Here is a 20,599-nt window from a genome sequence, read left to right as displayed (position 1 = left end):
ATGTGTAGATTAACCACTTTGCAAATTATTTTAAAACAAATATTTAATCCTGGCTTTCTCCTGACAACTCTAGTCAGTATATGCTCAGGAAATTCAAACTTGTTTTAATCTTTGCCTAAGCTGAATATAATTAAAAAGGCAAATCTTCTGTGAACCTATGACAGAATACAAATGGGTTGAGATTGTGTGACTACTTCCTTCTTTAATATGTAAGGTCAAGAGCTGTAGAGGTGACCTCATCCTGGGAAAGCAATATTTATGGTAAATCATCTTTTCTTACCCTCAAGACATTCCCTACTCACCCCACAAAGAAAAGTAGAAGGATCCATTTTACAAATGGGAAAACTTAAACCACAGTTATCAAATCCTTTTTCATAGAGAGCTTACTTAGATCCTTAACTATCTACCTCAGTTTTTTTCTGCTTTTGCTAGCACACTTTCTTTAGGAATGATCCTCGTAAAGACTTTTTTAGATTGCCTTCTGTTGTGGGGAGGGGAGGGAGGGAGGAGAAAAATTGTAAAATTCAAAACCCTGCATAAGAAAAAGAATGGTAGAAACTATTATTGTATACATAATTGGAAAACAAATATTATTTGTTTTTACTTTATTTTTAAAATTTAGTTTATTTTTTATTTTTTAAGACAATAGGTTTAGGTGACTTGTCCATGGTCACACAGCTAGGCAATTATTAAGTGTCTGACATAGGATTTGAACTCATATCCTCCTGACTTCAGGGTTGGTGCTTTATATACTTTGCCACCTAGCTGCCCAAATATTTATATAATTTTTTAAAAAAAGAGGAATGATCCTCAAAGCTAAGCTGGAAGAAGCATCCAGGGACTGAAGGAGGAAAAAGAGTTATGTGTTTCAATTTAGAAGAAGACAGGTTAATATTGCAATCTACTGTCCATAGTAAAGATTGTTTTTTACTCTCTCTGTTAAGTCTTTGGCCTAGATAATGCTGATATGTGATGGAGGATACAGACACCATTTCCTCCAGTTCTATCCCTTTGGGTAAGATGAAGGTTGGTGGGATATAGGCAGAGAGCATTCTGTTCCATCACACTGAGCTTTCCTCTTAACCTCTCTGAACCCTTGACAAACAGTAAAGAAAGATTCCCCAAGGTGATCATGAGATTTGTATTAAGTCACCCATCTTGATGACCTCTTCTTTAAAGAAGAAAAAAAGACCTACATTTTCAGCCCCTGAAATCCAACCCAGTGGGATGACATAGCAGTTTGTCTGGCTGGCCTAATTGGAAAACAGTCCACTGGAAGGCAACTCTGTAGGAAAAATAGATTTTGCCTTTATCCTAATTCCTTTTCCCAGTTTTTTCTCACATGATTATATTATATATTGATATGTTGATTATCTATTGATGATTAGAAGAAATGGTGCTAGACTGGAATCAGGTGACCAGCTATCAATAGTTGGCTGCCAGCAAGCTATCTGATCTTAGACAAAAAATTCATTTCACTTTTTTTTGGTCTTCTTCTCACATCTTTGGACAAGATGACTTTTCAGGCCTCTTACGTCTGTGATGAGATGGTGTGTATGTGTGTGTGTGTGTGTGTGTGTGTGTGTGTGTGTGTGTGTGTGTAAGACATAAAAATAAAAAGAGAGGGCAAGAGAAAAAGTGAGAAAAAAGAAAGTAAATAAGAAAGAGAAAGTAAGAAAGAGAAAGTAAGAGTGAGAAAGAGAAAGTGAAGCTCAGGAGACCAGGAGAGGAAAAGAGAAAGTAAAAGAGAAAGGTGAGACAGAAAGAGAAAGTGTAACAGAGAGTAAATGAGACCAAGAGAAAAAGTGAGAGATGGAAAAAGGAGAGAAAGTGAGATAGTGTGTGTGTGTGTGTGTGTGTGTGTGTGTGTGTGTCTCTGTGTGTCTGTATGTCTGTGTGTGTGTCTGTGTCTGTGTGTGTATGAGAGAGAGGGAGAGGGAGAGGGAAGGAGGGAGGGAGAGAGAGGGAGAGGGAGGGAGAGAGACAGAGACAGAGAGAGACAGACAGAGACAGAGAGAAAAGCAGAGAGAGAGAGAGAGAGAGAGAGAGAGAGAGAGAGAGAGAGAGAGAGAGAGAGAGAGAGAGAGGAGTGAGTGCTTGTTGGAACAAGAGCTAACAAAGGTGAGATTGACTAATAGCCATGACAGTCCATAAATTCTGCCGCCCAAGCTCTGTTGCCTCTCCCTCACCCACACCCATATATACACAGGGCTTTGGGAGTGCTGCCCATGAATAAAACAACATTTCATCACCAAGGCCTCACTCTGCTGGCAGCTGCTGCTGGGTAGAACAGTGTTGCTTGATCCTGGGAAAACCAAATATTTAAAGGTGAATTCACCTAGAAGATAAAATCTTGGTTCCAAATCAGTGGGCACAGTTCTGACATGACATGCTGTATTTTTTTAGATGCAATATATTTATTCAAATTTGTGGAATTCTTAGTTTTTTTCCATGGTTTTTCATCTTCCTCACTCTCCATCCTCTATATGTAATCTAAATGTTGATTCTACTTATCTAGGTTTTCATAGATCCAGGAGTATATTGGTTAATGTTTAACAACTGATTCTTCAAAGAAGAAAAAAAAGAAAAATGTATGTGTAACAAACTTTTAAGTTTAATCTACATGATCCACATTTTCTCTATCACTTTCTTAAGTATAGACAATCAGCAAAGTAATAAATCAAGACCTAATTTATAGTATTTGTCTATGGAGGTACATACTCTCATACTGCAAACTTAGCAATTGACTCATAATGGTACACTTGGGGTCCAAGCACATCTTTACTTATATCTATTCTTTTCTCTTTATAAACCAAAACTACCCTAACTCATTTCATTGCTTCTTACTTGGATTATTTCAGTGGTCTCATATTTGTGTGTAGGGGAATAGTGTAGAGGGGAAGGAAGAGAGAGAGAGAGGGAGAAAGAGAGAGAGAGAGAGGAGAGAGGAGAGAAGGCATCCAGTTCTCTCCCTCCTTCAACCCATCCTTCAGACTGTTGCCAAATTGACATTCTTAAAGCTTAGGGCTGACCATGTGACTCATTGCTTTGGAAACTTCAGTGGTTCTTTTGTGCCCCTTAAATTAAATGCAAACTTCTCTGTTTTATATCGAAAGACTCTTTCCTGCCCTCCCTATTCCAGGTCTATTTGCTGGCTTCTTTGCATGACATTCCATCACCCTCTCTATCTTTGCATAGACTATCTATCTTTCTTGCCTAGAATGCTTTTCTTACTCATCTCCTAACTTTGGAAGCTCTAGTTCTTTCTAGGCTTACTTGAAGTGTCTCTTCCTTCAAATAGCCTTTTCTGATTCCCCCCATTAAAAACTGTCAGCCACTTGATGTCATTTTATATATATATACGTGTGTGTATGTGTGTGTATGTATATGTATATGTATGTATATATATATTGCCTCTGAAGTTAATTACAATGCCTGACTTACTCAGTTATTTTTCAGTCAGGTCCAACTTTTCGTGACCCTATTTGGGTGTTTTCTTGACAAAGATTCTGGAGTGGTTTTCCATTTTACAGAGGAGGAAATGAGGCAAACAGGGTTAAGTGACTTGTCCAAGGTCACACTGGGACTGGATTTGAATGCAGGAAGATGAATCTAGGTTACACACATAGTAAATGTGAATGTTGGGACTTGAATATTAGTCTGTCAATTCCTAACTCATTTTTCTTTCCTCCTTACAATGTTACCTCTGTAAAAAAGGAAGCCATAGTCTAGTGGTAGCAAGAGGGATGACTTTGACAATCTCTATCTTCTGTGTTTTCCTAGGTTCTCCAGATATGCCCCAAGGACATGCGGGCTGATATCTGCGTACACCTAAATCGAAAGGTGTTCAAGGAGCACCCAGCATTCCGGCTTGCCAGTGATGGCTGCCTACGGGCTCTAGCCATGGAATTCCAGACAGTTCATTGTGCACCTGGTGACCTTATCTACCATGCTGGCGAGAGTGTGGACAGCCTATGCTTTGTGGTTTCAGGTTCCTTGGAAGTGATTCAGGATGATGAGGTGGTAGCTATCTTGGGTAGGTTGTTCCTTCAGATGAATCCATTCCTTGTCATTGAGTTGCACATTAACCTTTGGGTACAGTTGCTCAGGGCCTGACAATGTGGAGTAATTCAATTTGCTGAGGGTCTTCCAAAGTCTTAATGTGACTACAAAGGCTGATCAGAATTATCTTTCTTGGGTGTGTGGCTAATTCTTATAGATCTCATGCAAAATAACAGTAAGAAATGGGGAGAGAATTCAAAAACAATTTCTGTTTGAATTTAGAATGCTTTATATCATTTCTTCCTCCATTTTATATACACACTCACTCAAACTCTAAATTTGTTCTCATTATTCCATTTTGCTCACATAGTAGGATTATAGATTTAGAGCTGGGAGGGGTACCTCAGATATCATTTTAGTCCCACATCCTAGTACAAAGTAGGCAACTGTGACCCCCAAGAAGCTGAGGGGATTGCTCAAACCACTCAAACCACAGATAGTAAGCATCAGAGGCAGAATTTACACCCAGTACCATTGACTCCCAAACAAGTAAGCTTTCCACTGTATCATGTTTCTCAGTTTATTCCAAGATTATGTTCTTCTTTTATTTCTTTTTTTAAAAATAACTATATGTTAAGGTCATTTTCAGCATAATTTTTTTTGGTAAGATTTTGAATTCCAAACTTTTCTTCCTTATTCCCTAATTGGCATCATCTTTTGGTGGTGTAATGCTGAGAAGAGCTAAGTCTATCATGGCTGATCATCACACAGTGTTGTTGCTGTGCAAAATGTTCTTCTGGTTCTACCCACTGTGCTCAGCATCATGTAAGTCTTTACAGGTTTTCTGAAATTCACCTGTTCATCCTTTCTTATTATTCCATCACATTCATATACCACAACTTGTTCAGCCATTCTTCAGTTGATGGACATCTCAGTTTCCAATTCTTTGTCACTACAAAAGAGCTGCCATAAATATTTTTATACACATGGGTCTTTCCTCCTTTTTTGGTGATATCTTTGGGATATAGATCTAATAGTGTTATTACTGGATCAAAGGGTATGTACAGCTTTATAACTCTATGAGCATCAAGATTACTTTTAAGAAAGATTTCTATTTCTTTGATATATCCTATCATGTTGGGAAGGTCAAATTGGGGCAGGAGACGCTTGAAACCTTTGTCTCTCTAATCTTGATTCTGCTGCTAACTAGGTGGGTATCCTTGATCATATAAGCTCCGGGCTTGTACAAAACATGTACAAACAAGGGGTTTGGATTAGATGACTTTTAAGTGCTGTCATTCTGTATCAAGATTTATGTTTCTGTGCTAAAATAAAATCTCAATATTCTTTGTGGATTTAATCTACCCTTATTTCATTTATCTCCCAGTGACCATAACCACAGATAAGAGTGAGCTATGATGTAGGTCCATGATGCAGGACACAGCTATCACTTTGTGGTCTCTAAAAGTGAAATGTTTTATCTCCATCCTACATATAGGGTGTCCTAAAAATTCTTAGTTCAACTTATTGTCCCATATAGTTAAAGATTCTTAACTAATGTTTATTCCTGCAACTGAAAAAAAAAAACCAGTAACAGTAATTTCTTTTGAATGAAGTGTCTTTCATATATGATGCTATTATTCTCCATGGTGGGATTTGAGCTCTGGGTTGTTCTCTAGTACTGACAATGGTTGTGTTGAACCATCCACATTCCTTCAGCTGGTTCTCTCTATGTATTTTCACATGGCTAGCACAGATGAGAGAAATGGTCTGTATCAGATATGTGTATGTATGTTTTCCTAGAATAGAACTGGTGACCTTGGATCCCTCATCAGCATCATGCTTTGATATCCAATTTGTTGGTCATCATATGAACCAGAATCCTTTACACCATCAGTAGATTGAGCTCTAAAGAATTTTCAGTCAAATACAAAGCAAGTGAGAATCAAATGACCATTTGAATAAAAGATATTTAAGATACAGACATTCCATATCCTTTTCCCCAGAAAGAAAGGGCTTCTGGATACATCAGTCAAGTTAGATAAGTGAGGACAGGTCTGATACCAGTTGATTTTCCTCATCCAAGAGACCCTTGTGCTTCTTAGTTTTGACAGCTCTGGGTGTGATAAGGTAAATTCTCCCCAGGATTCAATCCAAATCTATCACCAACACCTGTCTGCAAAGCAACCCCATCTGTCAGACAGTAGAGCCCCCCCTCAGAGAGCCCCAGCTCCTGAGAAAGGAGGGAGGTCTAGCTCTTCACTTCCCTTCTCACAGGCAGGGATAGTTGTGCAGTTTCTGGTGAAGATGAAGTTTTGTTTGAGCAGTTGTAGCCTACTTAGTATGGCTGGTATGGCTGGGAATTGGCGCTCCCTTATCCCCCTTTGTTCTTTCCCTCACAAAATTGATTTTGGCTGTTATTTTGAAAATCCCATGCTTATGTCCTGACATTTATCCTGGAAAAAAATAAACAGTTATGGATCTCTTCATATTGTTGCCTTCGTTGTTGCTGGTATAATCATGATAAAAGGGTCATGCCTGAGGAAGATGAATGAACCCTAAAACAAGCTCCTGCTGATCAGGCTTGTTCAACAGTGTTTACTAGGGAAGCCATACTAAGAACCAACCTCACTCCTGGGAGATGAGGGAGGGGTGAAATCCTATACTTTCCCCCACAGAGTTGAATACATTGTGGCTTTGCATAGAATATGCTTATGTAGATCAGAAAGGAGAATCAGCCTATATTGTGAGTTGCAAAGATTAAGAAAGGGATCAAGGGACTTGGAAAAAACCCATGAACCTATATGAGTATAGAAAGTCAAAGAAAAAGATGGGTCCCATGTACTATATAAAAATACCAGTTCTTAGTGGAAAAGGCTGTCTCTGGAAGAGGGTCTGTGATGTCTACAGTTGGTGTGACTTTGGATAAATCTCATTAATTACCCTGGGTCTCAGTTTGTTTAATCTATAAAATCAAGGGATTGCAGTCATTCCACTATAACATAGTGGCTCTCTCCAGTTTATGACTAGGAGAAGATTTCATAGATTTCTTAGTAGTATATAGCTGGAAATGATTTCTTATCCTGCTTCTGCTGCAATATCACTCTAAGACCCTCCTGGTTCCTTCTCACCAAATATGTTAGAGCTGCCTATAGTCTCCTCACCCTGAATATTTCCTCATCCATTCCAACCTCTTTGTACCATTGATAAATTCCTCCTGGGGCCTCCATTGTAGGGAGGAAGTCAGGTCTGACAATATTCACTCTCTTTCCTACTGTGCTTCTGATGTTCTAAACTTCAATATACAGCAAATTCAATGTCCCCACTCTGGGTCCTCTCATCAGCCCCTTTCCCCCATTAGAATGGAAGCTCCTTGAGGGCAGGCTCCCCTTGTGCTTTGCTTGCATTTATATCCCCAGCACTCAGTAGAGTGACAAGCCCTCTATTTTACAGATGAGAGAACTGAGGAATATAAGTAAAAAGACTTACCCAGGCTCACACAGTCAGCAGGAACTTGAACTCAGACCCTCTAACTCTATGTCCAATATTCTTTTAACTACTTCATGCTGTTATCCTAACATGTGACTTTTTTTTAGGTTTTTTGCAAGGCAAATGGGGTTAAGTGGCTTGTCCAAGGCCACACAGCTAGGTAATTATTAAGTGTCTGAGGCTGGATTTGAACTCAAGTACTCCTGACTCCAGGGCCAGTGCTCTATCCACTGTGCCACCTAGCTGCCCCCAACATGTGACTTTAAGAAGAAAAGAGACAATATCCACAAATGGTTATGATATCATTTCTAGGAGAGTTAGCTAGCACAAAGGACAGAGTGTTGGTCTTAAAATCAGGAAGACTCATCTGATTTTAAGACCAGTACTCTAGCTTCAGGTACTTACTAGCTACCCCCTTTGGGGGTCTCTTGGAGATTAGTGTTTATTTCTAAAATCCCTTTATAAGTCCCTCTTAAATCATCATTTAAATTTATGTATTTTGAGATACAGGGCAGTTGAGAAGAAGTTGAGACCAAAGATTTCATTGTTTAGGAGCTCCCAGTCTGGAAATTCCCTCTGTAGGTCCAGATAAGACACTCCTCAGAGGTCACCTGAGCCTCTGACTTCCCATAGGTGGTTTGTGTCAGAGGCAGGTCTTCTTGCCAGAAACAATGCTATGCTATTTCCTTTCCCAGAACTGCACCCTTTGTCTCTAAAGAGGCTATGTGTTACCTCTTTGGCTTTTATTGGTTGGCTAAACATAGGTAGGTAGAGGACTTTCATCACTTCTTAGTGCAAGTTGTGATTTCCCTCCCTTTTTCCTGTCTTCTGAGGACAAGGAGATGGTTTGTTTCATGGTGATTTGTGTGCTTCTGTAGTTTTTCAGGGAAACTTTGCATTTTTTATTTTTAATTTCTTCATTATAATGACACATCTTATACACTTGTAATATCTTTTTTTCTTCCGTTAAAGTCAGTTCAGTTTAATGCAAAGAGCATTGGGCAGGGTGTTTTAGAGGCTGTGAGTTCTAGTCCCAGCTACCCATGTGTCTTTGGCAGGTCCCTTCAATTCTTTCAAGTGTAAAGCAAGAGTGTTTGATTGATCAAATAAGAGGGAACTTGGTAGTGTGGTTCATAAGGTTCTGGGTCTGGAATCAGGAAGACCTGAATTCAAATCTGGCCTCATATATTTAATAACAATATGACTCTGGGCATGTCATTTAATCTCTCTCTGCCTCTGCTTCTTCAACTTTAATATGTGGATAATAATGCCTACCTTCCAAGGTAGTTGAAGATCTAATGAAATAATAATATTCCCTCTTTCTTCTATCCCTCCTCTTCCTCCCTTTCTTCCCTCTCTCCCTCACATCTTCTTTCTTCTTCTTTTCTTCTATCTTTTCTTTCCTTTGTTCCATTCCTTGCTTCCTTCCTTCTTCCCTCCCCTACTCTCTCCCACCAGTCCTTCCTTCCTTCCTTCCTTCCTTCCTTCCTTCCTTCCTTCCTTCCTTCCTTCCTTCCTTCCTTCCTTCCTGTGAGACCTTAGTGCAAATATAAGCTGTGTCGTATACCTGACACTTCCATCTCTTGTGGCTACATATAATCTCTTGTTCTTAGAACAGAACTATGGAAGTTTCCCACAGGTCTGATATATAAAATATTGGAGTTCAAAAAAGACCTAAGTCTATTTCAATTATATTATACATAAGGAGACTAAGATCCAGGGATGGAAAATGACTTCCCTAAAAAATTACTTCACACAACCATTTGACAAGTCTCTTGACCTCAACCCAGTGCTCTTTACACTGTCTCATGCGACATTTTTATTTTCCCTGCCAATCCAGTTCCTGCTACATAGTAGGTTTTTAATAAATGCTTGTTGATTGATTGATTTCCTTTGAATGAACCTCAATGAATAAGGTTGACCATAGATAGCTCTACCTCCCAATGTTGCCCAAGCTTGGGGCCTAAGAACATCATTGTCTTGTTCCCATTTCCTAGGACTGATTCAGTAGACCAATGCCTTTTTTCTCTATAATAAGACAAAATAGCATGGTAGATTTAGAGCTACAAAGGAACTTAGAGGATATCTAGTTCCCATCATTTCATAAAAGAAGAAACTGAGGCACAGTGCTTAACAGTGACTTACTCAACATCATACAAGTGATAATAAGCAGAACCAGGATAAGATCTCAGATCCTAACATATCCAGCCTTTTTCCCACTTAAGTGACCTTGGACAAGTCACTTAAGCTTTCTTAGACTAACTTTCCTTTTCTATAAGATGGGGATAATAATAGTCCCTTCTTAATCAAATAAAGATCAAATAAATTAATCTATATAAAACACTTTGCAAACTTTTTAAAATGTCACATCATCATTATTGGGTATTGTAGAAGGATGTGTTCCCTCCACCAAGTGCTCATATATGCTTTCCTTTTCATAATCTATTTTTTATGGAATGTCATTATCTGGCCATCCCTTGGGGCGGGGCACTCCCAAGGTATGGGAAAACTCAGTTTACTGTGATTGAGTAAGTACAAACTAGCAAACTTAGTCCACTGAATGTACCGGATGATCCCAGACACCAGACTGAAACTCACTTTCATATCTAATCTTACCATCCAGCTGCCCAGCTATCTAGGCTATCTCGACATCTGCCTGTCATTTTGTTTATACCCTCTTGTCCCCAGCCTCACTCACTTTTGTCATTTTCACCATGATAAAACCAATAGTGCCATTGCTTCTAGAAAAAGTCTATTATATACATCAACTCAACCCACCTCTGTGATCTCCCAAGTAAAACTGGCAATCATGGTTCTATACTAGTTGTTTATACCTACTAGAATGAAAGCTCTTTGTCCCAATTTTTTTTTTATATTTGTATGTATTATACAGCACAATGCCTGACACATAAGTGATTTTTTCAATCATTATTGGTTCATTTATTCATCCATACATTAATTCATTTATGTCTTGGATTATAAGTTCTTTGTACAAGGTTAGTTATTTGATATTGTACTGGGGCAACATAAAGTAAGACTTTTCCTAAACTTGAGGGATTCTTGTCCTTTTTGTATGGTAAGCAGAACACTATGACCACAATCCCCACCCTGTCCCACCCCCTACAATTCTCAGTTAGAATCATTGGGAATAGGGAAATAATGCTGACCTTTTGTGCAGTAATTAGCATGAGCTAAATGTGTAGGGGAAGGTTTGAATTCCTAAAAATAATGAACAGTTTACCCCTGTGTTATAAACTTGATCTTAAATTAGTGAGATTTTCTTGGAGTTTTATGAGGGAAAAGATAGAAGAGAGGGGGAGGGGTGTGTAGAAAAGGCAAAATAAAATGGGAAGCAGGTAATACATGGTTTCTTGTTCTCAAAAATCCAGTGTTTCAGAGAATCTTGGAAATTGAAGATTCTTCCCAAGTCACTCATAAACTGAAAATTCTTTAGAAAATAAATTCAAAGTGATTAACACCCTGGTTTTTTCAAGCATTTCTTTTATATTACTGATTTGACCCAGAAAATAAGCAACATTCTTTTTATAGTTGTCACTTTTATGAAAACAAAAATAAAATCAGACATTTCTTGAGAAACTGAAAAGAGAAGAGTATCTGAAAAAAATTCAGAATGTTGGTTCAGGCAGAGGTGAGTTGAGGAAGGAAAACTATTTCCCATCATTTGTCTACAAGACAAGGAGAAGCAAGTTAAGTCCTCTATTGATCCTTTGCTCTGGGGCTAGTGAGAGGGTAGTAAAGTATGCATTTCTGAACCTCTCTTCAGGTTGGCAATGTTTACCATTGCCTGAGGGTTCCACAGAAGTTGCTGACTCTCCCATTTTCTACCACATACCATATATATATATATATATATATATATATATATATATATATATATATGTATATTATTGAAAGAAAAGGATGATCTTTTCAAGTACATCTCAGAAACATTAGGATTAAGGTATCATCTTCCAATCTGAGAGGCAGCTGTGCTATATGGTATTGGAAAGAGCACAAATTTGAAGTCTGGGAACCTGTGTTTAATTCTTGGTTTTACTGTTGCTGATTGTGTGACCTTGGGCAAGTTATTTTCCATCTTTGGTCACCAGTTTCCTCTTCCATAAAATGATATGATCAGGTTAAATGATTTCAAAGTCTCTAAATAATGTGACCCATTATCACTCTTCATCAGCCAATGCATTTACAGTAGATCTTTAGTTATCTACACTAACGGAAGGTAGTTGTGGTTGAGATAGTATAAGGCATCAGCAGATGCAGAAACATTTATATTGACACTAGGACCTATTTCTACAGTGGAGATAAAGGGTGAGAATTAGACTAGTCACCTAACCCTGTTTTGTTTAAGCTGTTATCCAAATTATTTTGCATTTTCTGAACACACTAACAGAAGAGGTACTTGGGAATTAATGTTTACTGTGAATAATCTGCACATGGGTAATTGAAAGTAAATTTATCCATTAAGCAAACTGACCCCCACAACCATTATACCCACCATAAAACCCCAAACACTTTAGGTTCTGTCTGTGGGTTTTCCTGCTGGCTTAATTGTATCTAAATTATGAGGAACAGAGTATGATCATATCCCCATGCGCAATAGGCCTATAGGTCTACATTTCAAATGGATTTTCCAGGTTTTTTTCTGTAGATCATAATGCAATTTCCTTAGATATAAAACCTCTTTAGTAACATCTGTATCCCAGACCCACTCTGAGCCTCAGTAGACATTAGTTTCCTTTCCTCATATAAAATTTAACCTTCCCTACTTCACCATTGACCTCCTCCAAGAATTCATTCCCAAGTAAGAGAGAACTTCTCAACAGACCCTAATCTTCATCAACATTTGGCATAAAGATTATGTGGTCCCTACTTCTGGGAAGTTTTCCATTTTAATCAGTAAAGGAGAAACAACCAAGGAAAATTTCCTCTCAAAGCAACATTATAACTATAAGAATACCTTGGTTGGCTTGGTGGCACAGTAGATAGAGCTTCATGTTCTTGAGTTCAAATGTAACCTCAGATACTTCATGTGTGACCCTGGGAAGGTCAGTTAACTTTGTAGGTCTCAGTTTCCTTATCTGTAAAATGAACTGGTGAAGGAAATGGAAAATAAATCTAGTATCTTTGCCAGGAATGCTCCAAATGGGGTCAGAAAGAGTTGTAATTAACAGAACAACAGGAATGTCATATTTTCTTTCATAAGCAATGTGCTTATTAGGACTCCTGATCTTAGGACAGCCTGCTCTAGAATCTACTCACCATTCTTTCTGACTAGAAGAGTGATATAATACATATGCAACCACTTTTAACACAATAAAAATGAAAATACAAAGCAAATGCTATGGCAAAGAATATTGAAGAGAAAAAGAGAAGCTTATAGGAATAAGCTCAAGCTTATTTGTGTTTAGAGAACCTCTGTTTAAATCCCAGTTCTATCATTTAAGTGATACTTGTGTGAATGACTTCTGGCAAATTATTCAAACTATGTGTACCTTAGTTTCCTCATCCATAAAATGGAGGACTTAGGGTTGAACTTGTTCTCTTATAATTTTAAACCTTAAAATATTAAGGTGATATATATCATCCTTCCAAATTACCCAATGATCACCAGTCAAGTACCATTTTCACATGGTTCCAAAGATCTGAAATTTAACTGGTGTGGGTACTCCTTTCCCCAGTGTACACCATAACTCTTTTATAACATAGTCATTGTTAATTGTTATGTCCAAGAAAAAGATTAGTCATCTGGTGGGCAACCTGATCATTGTTAGACTCTCCTGGATTTTCTAGGTTGGTTAGAACATCCTGTTCTTAAGATATTACCAGACATTTAGTGGAATAGCATCAAGGTTTGTTAGCTGCCTCAATATTTGTCTCATTTTGTGCCTTCAACAATTTTAAGGATAAGAAGAATGTTAATTCTTTTTTTACAATGTGCTTTTAAGATTTTTATTTGCTTTTATGTTTTTATGTGGTATATTTTGTGCTTTAAGTTATATTTTATGTACTTTGTTATTTTTATGTGCTGTCTTATAATTTTCATATATTTTTCTTATAATAAACCCATATTATAGGAAAAGAAAAGATTCATAAAAATGAAGTGACTTGCCTATGGTTACATATTTACCTGCTAAGTCTCAAAGTTGGAATTTCAACCCAGGTCTCCTGATTGCAAGTCCAAGATCTTTTGCACTACTCTCCATGCTATTTCAGTATGGGGAGAAGTGGCTAAGGGATTTACAGGTGTTTTACACACACACATACACACACACACCCACACACATACACACACACACACACACACACACACACACACACACACACACACACAGATGCCCTTACAAATAAGCATGCCTTTACAAAAAACTCCTCTCTCCTTCATCCAGTCACTGTACCATTTCTTTCCTCCATTTTCACAACCATTCTTGACTATGCCATTCTAGGTCAAATGATTTCAAGTCCCCATTATTGACTCTTCAAACTCTTGTTATTCCTCTCCCATTATCACAATTCTATTGAACATGCTTCTCAAAGGTCATCAGGTTCAAGGGATTTTTCTCAGCAGTCACCTTCCTTGACTTTTCTCCTGACACACTTGATCAAGTCATTTTTTTTTGTATTCCCTTTCTTACTCTTCCAACTTATGCTTTGTCTCATTCTCTTTCCTTCACCTCTGACATTCAGTGAGTCATCAGTCGTATTGATTCTATCTCCATAGGATGTCTTCATCTGTACCTCTTTCTTTATCTCTTTTACTGTAACCATTATATAGGTCCTCCTTTCCATGGAGATAGACTTTTGAAATAACATCCTAACAGTTATCTGTTCTGTATACTCTCTCTATCTAATTCTCTCTCTTTAAACATGGACAGACTAATCTTCCTTAGCATCCTTAGCACCCTCCTTCACTCAAAGCCTTTAAGTGTTCTGATCACTTATCAAGTAAGATTCAGATTTGTCATTCAAGGCCTACAAAATCTGTGCTTCCTCCAGATTCAACTACTCTCTACTCACTGGGCATATTCATTATCTACAGCTGTACCTTTGTTAACTCTGTTCTTTCCCTGTCCTACCCCACTCTATCTCTAACCTATTGAAATCTTAACATCCTGTATACCCCAGCTCAGATAGCATCTCTTTCATGAAGTCTTTCCTGATAAATTCTTCTTTACCATAGAATTTGCTCTGTATTTTCATTATTATTGTGTTAAAAGTGGTTGCAGGGGAGGCTAGGTGGCGTAGTGGATAAAGCACCAGCCTTGGAGTCAGGAGTACCTGGGTTCAAATCCAGTCTCAGACACTTAATAATTACCTAGCTGTGCGGCCTTGGGCAAGCCACTTAACCCCATTTGCCTTGCAAAAAAAAAAAACCCCTAAAAAGTGGTTGCAAATGTATTATGTCCCTCTTATAGTCAGAAATAATGATGAGTTTATTCTACAGTAGTCTGTCCTAAGACCAGGATTAGCACCATGGCTAGAAGCTAGGGACTTTCTCCTCAACTCCAATAGGTGATTAGAAAATAAATAGACCTGTACCAATAGCTGTTACTGAGGGAACTATATAGGAGAACACAGTAATTGCCCCCTTCCTATTAAAACCGAGAGATGAACCTAAAAGATTTCCAATATCTCCTTAATGATTTATAAGATGACAAGCCCTTATTTATCAGGTGAGGAAACTGAGTCCCAAAGAATTAAAGTAACTTTACCAGGGGCACTAGTAAAAGAGTCGAGATTGGAGTTCAGAAATTCTGACATCTTAGTATTTTCTTTCCTCTTCATTATGATACTTTACCTTTCAGAGCTGTAGCACCTTCCTGAAGTAGTGCTCTCAATTAACAATTTGTTTATTTCTTCTTCTCCTTTAGGAATTTGAGGAGTGAATTGTATACTAATCTCCTTTCTTCTGGGTCAGAGGTCTCTTCAAAATTTTAGTTGTTCCTCTTTTCTTTTTTGGTAGAAACAAAAGAAAAACCAACATAACACCTCAGCTGAACAACAAATACACTACAAATAAAAATCTGATCAAACCCCAGTCCTTGAGTATATTATTCCTATTAGAGATGTGCTCAAAGAGTTGGGATTCAGAGGTCACTTGATAAAATTTCATTCCTGCCCATCAAGCTTTGTTATGCATACTGGCTTCTGTGAGCTCGGGCATGAGAAGCTGAGGTCAGAGACTGCCAGCAACACTCATTTTTGTAGTAAAAAGATGAAGATGAGTTTTCTAGCTGCAAGAAAGAGAATAGAAAGTTGAGTTTGCAGAGGCATGGAAACTTTGCTCGTGTACTTTCCCCCAGAGTCCCAGAGAATCCAGAATTAGGCAGCTGTAAATGTGAGGAAATTAAAGTATTTTTTAAATATTAATGTGTATAAATAAAACATTAAGGAAGAGATGAACTCTTTCCTATATTGATAATAATACATATTTGTGTAGTGTTTTATAGCTTACAAATGGCTTTGTGCATTGTAGTCCTGTAGGAAATGGATTCAGCAATATCTGGGACATATCAGATACTTAATAAATGCTCCTTGCTTGATTGACTGATTGATTTTCATTTTTTTAAATTTTTAATTTTTTAATTTTTTTAGGTTTTTGCAAGGCAAATGGGGTTAAGTGGCTTGCCCAAGGCTGCACAGCTAGGTAATTATTAGGTGTCTGAGGCTGGATTTGAACTCAGGTACTCCTGACTCCAGGACCAGTGCTCTATCCACTGCACCACCTAGCCACCCCTGGTTTTCATTTTAAAGGAGCCACATGGAGGGAGATAATGCAGGACTCAATCAGGAGACCTGGGAAATTATAGAGCTGACTCTTCCTGAATTGTATGGCCTTGAACAAGTCACTTTGACTTTCTAGATCTTTGCCCCTAACTAGAAAATTATGATCTCTAAGGTTCCTTCCAATTCTAATATCTATATATCTTCACACAGACACTCATGTCCATTGATATAATAAAAGTGGTAAATGAATCATGATTCTAGATCAGGAAACTAAGGATCAGAGATTCACAAGGCTAAGACTTGACCTTAGGTCATTTGACTGAATTTCCAATTCTTTTTCCATGAAGGAGCCTCAATATTGATGTATACTCCCAAATTGACAGTTGAGTGGCTAGCAAAGTGTCAAAGATGGAAGAACTTCTGGGTTAGGCGGTTCTCCCCCCCGCCCAAGATATGGAGAACTTGAGAGCAGATGTAAAAATGGTTTGGCATGTGTGATTCTGCAGACTCCCTTTTAACAAGTGTGATTATTGCCATTCATTGAAGCATGTTTTTAGGAGCTTTGATAATCCATGCTACCATGTCCTAAGCAATACTCATTTTCCTCTGGCAAGTCAAATGGGCAAGAGAGTAGATAAAAAAAAGAGAGAATCACTGAAAAAGTTGATGAATTGGAGATGAAATAAGATGAAATAAGGAGAGAAGAGATTACCAGTCTGGGTCAATTCCTAGCTCTGCTATATGATAAGATTATAGAATCTTAGATTTAATGCTGGAAGGGATCTTAGAGGTCAGCTAGCCCAATCACATTCTTTCACAGGTGAAGAATCTGTTACCTTCAGTAAAAAATGGAGCCAGGTTTGAACTGATAACCCTTGACTCTAATACAGTGCTCTTTCTGTTCAATTGTTGACCTTCCACTTAGTCTTGTGACCTTGAAGAAACCATTGAACCTTGCTGAGTTTGTGATTCCTCTTCTGTAAACTAAGGGATATGGAAAATTCAAGTAGGGGGGGGTCTCTAGGTATTTTCCTGCTTTAATATGTTAAAGCTCTATATTTGTCATAGCTGAGTTATCAAATGTAATTGCTTCAAATGACCCTACCATTACATTTTAGATTTTTTTGAACAGAAAGGACTTTAGAGATTATCTATTCAATACCTTCATTTGATAGATAAGGAAATTGTGGTACAGAGGTGTTCTAACATGGAAGAATAGTAAATGGTAGAGCTAAGATTCAAACCCATGTTTCCTGCTCCAGGTTCAGATGAATAATATCTGCAACATCCTAGGATGTTTAAAGAACTAGAAGAGTTAGTGAAGGGAAAATATGCTGATTTCAAGTAAAAGATGGGGGGGGAGTTGAAAATTACAGGCCAGGGAACTTGGTTGATTTTGAGTTCTTGCCAAATTCTGGAACATATTATTAAAGTGATAATGAATGTCTCAAAAAGGAAACAGTGACCAGAAGATCTTGGCTTCATCAAGTATAAATTAAGCCAAACCAACATGATTTGATTTTTGACAAGGTAATTAAATTGATAGGGCAATGTTATAGAGTAGACCGATATTTTATCCTAGCATTTGGAAACATTGTTCATGATTTTTTTAAAACAATATGTAGAGATGTACATTTGGGTGGATTCAGAGTCGTTTGGTGGATGGACCTAAAAAATAGTTATTAATGGTTTTAAGTCTACTAGGAAGGAATTCTCTCAGTGATTGCTATGTACTGGCCCATGTGTTATTTAATATATTTTTATCATTGTCGGATAAAAGTATGGATGATATGTTTATTAGAGTGAGAAGCATAGTATCCATGATTAGGGAGGTAAAAGTCCTCTCTGCCCTTGGCCAGACTTTATCTGTTTAGTCCTTACTACCATATTTTAGGAAAGACATTGACAAATGGAAATATCTTGATTCAGTCCAGAAAGAGATGATCAAGATGATGAAGAGCCTCCAAATTATTCCATATGGTCTTTTGAAGAAACTCAGTATAGGGGTGGCTAGGTGGCATAGTGGATAAAGCACTGGCCCTGGAGTCAGGAGTACCTGGGTTCAAATCGGGTCTCAGACACTTAATAATTACCTAGCTGTGTGACCTTGGGCAAGCCACTTAACCCCGTTTGCCTTACAAAAAACCTAAAAAAACCCAAAACAACAACAAAAAAAAGAAACTCAGTATACTTAGCTTGAGGAAGAAAGTATTTGTAGGATGGGGGAGGCAGTAGTGGGATATGATAGCTGATTTCAAGATTTTGAAACTGGCATGGATAAGATGCTTTAGACTTGCGTTGAATGGCCCCAAAAGACAGAACCTGGAGTGGTGTGTGTGGTGTGTAGAAGGCACATAGAAGTATGTTTAAACTTGATATATAGAAAATATTCTTAATAATTAGAGCTATCTGAGAATAGAATAGTCACAGAAGGTAATAAATTTCCCTCACTAAAAGTCTTCAAATAAATGAGTACTTGGCAAGAAAGGAGTGGAAAGGACTTCTGTTCATGTCTAAGGACTATATACCTGCTGGGATTCCTTCTAACTCAGGTTATGTGATTCTGTGGGCATGGGGCAGAAAAGACTCATCTTGCTGAGTTCAAATCTATCCTCAGAACCTAACTTTGTGACTTAGTCACTTAGTCACTTAGCCTTCTTTGCCCTAATTTCTTCATTTATAGAATGAGTAGCAAATAGCAAACAGCTCCAGTATTTTTACCAAGAAAATCCTAAAAGAGGTCATAATGAGTCAAATATGACTGGAAATGACTGAACAATAACAAAAGAGTTAGGGTAAACCAATTTGTGGATCCTGATCCCAACATATAGTAGCTCAATGCTTGTGGGCAAGTCAGCTAACCTCTGGGAATGCTTATATTTGTCCTCCCTCACAGAATTTCCATATAGGAAACAATTTGTAAATCTTAAAAAAGTCAGATAAACTGAGTCATTTCTGTCTGTAAAATGGGAACAGTTATCTCTGTCTTACCTCTCTATAGGATTGTCATGTCAATAAAATGAGATAATATTAGAATATTTTGAAAAGCGCCTAGACAACTATGCTGTACAGTGAGAGGAGTTCTATACTTGGATTCAGAAAGACCCAAGTTCAAATTCTACTTCAGATACTTGCTAGATATGCGACACTGAGTAAGCCATTTAATTACTCTCAGCTTCAGTTTCCTCATCTTTAAAATGAAGATAATACTAACACCTGTCTACTGTGGTTGTTGTGAGAATTTGATGAAATACTTTAAGTAAAACAATTTACCTACTTTGGGGTTTGAAGCAAAGTATTGCTCTTTTCTTTCTCACCTGTCTTAATCACTAAGGTATCCTGAACTCTTCCCCTTCTCAACAATTTTTCTCCTTTCCTTTTTGAGGGAGTCATCATTCTTGGCCTTTTTGCATCTTCTCTCTCTTATTAATGAGCATTTCCTCAGTCAAATTGTGACATGGGAAAGATATAGCTTTGAAAAAGCATAGGTCTCCCACTGCATCTAGGGCCACCCCCAGTTGTCTTATTCCATTTCTTACCACTGGGCCCAATGGCTCTGGAGGAGAAAGTAAAGTTGGTGACATTGCACAACACCCCATCACTTAAATCCAAATCACTTGACATGTCATGACATCACCTCTCTGATGACCTGGTCTTCTTTGAGCACAATGGAATAACCACAACAATAAAGACAATATAAAAGACTAGATAAGTAGGGAGAAGTAAATAGTTAGATATACCAAAAATAAGAACTTCATATTTGATGCTGGAGTCAATAGTTTATTGAGTTAGGGAGTGGCATGATCAGATCTAGCTTTAGAAAAATCCCTTTAGAGTTGAATTGGAGTGAAAAGAGATTTGGAAGGGGCAGCTAGGCATAGTGGATAAAGCACCAGCCCTGGAGTCAGGAGTACCTGGGTTCAAATCGGGTCTCAGACACTTAATAATTACCTAGCTGTGTGGCCTTGGGCAAGCCACTTAACCCCATTTGCCTTACAAAGGAAAAAAAAGAGAGAGATTTGGAGGCAAGGAGTTCAATTAGAAGGCAAATACAATAATCCAAGCAACAAGTGGCTAGGGCTTGAACTAGGATGATAGCTGTGTAAATGGAGAAAAGATGTACATGACTGATATTGTGAAGGTGGAAACAAGATTTGACAACTGAATCACAGAGCTCCAGAATTGGAAGTCACTGGAAGATGATCTAGACTAGCTTTTCCCATGACAGACCATCATGAAGACCCTGGCTGAATACCTTAAGAGATAGGGAGGCAACAGCATCCCAAGCTAGTTCAGACCACTGAACTTCTTTCAAGTTAAGAAGTTTCTTCTTACATTAATCCAAAATCTATTATCTTGGCAATTC

At 37.9% G+C, this 20,599-nt stretch overlaps 1 protein-coding gene across 1 annotated transcript in view; it reads left to right on the top strand.

Moving 5' to 3' along the window:
• Window positions 1–20,599, top strand: part of KCNH1 (potassium voltage-gated channel subfamily H member 1) — a 543,149-nt gene that overhangs the window by 327,468 nt on the left and 195,082 nt on the right. The window contains exon 9 of the mRNA XM_074222595.1: window positions 3,784–4,036. Coding sequence (XP_074078696.1) covers window positions 3,784–4,036 — 253 coding nt within the window. The remainder of the gene's footprint in view (window positions 1–3,783; window positions 4,037–20,599) is intronic.

Source organism: Macrotis lagotis, chromosome 2 (assembly GCF_037893015.1).
Source record: "Macrotis lagotis isolate mMagLag1 chromosome 2, bilby.v1.9.chrom.fasta, whole genome shotgun sequence".
In the NCBI taxonomy this organism is placed as follows: Eukaryota; Metazoa; Chordata; class Mammalia; order Peramelemorphia; family Peramelidae; genus Macrotis; species Macrotis lagotis.
Note: the sequence above shows the minus strand (reverse complement) of the source record. Positions and strands in the feature narration are given on the sequence as shown.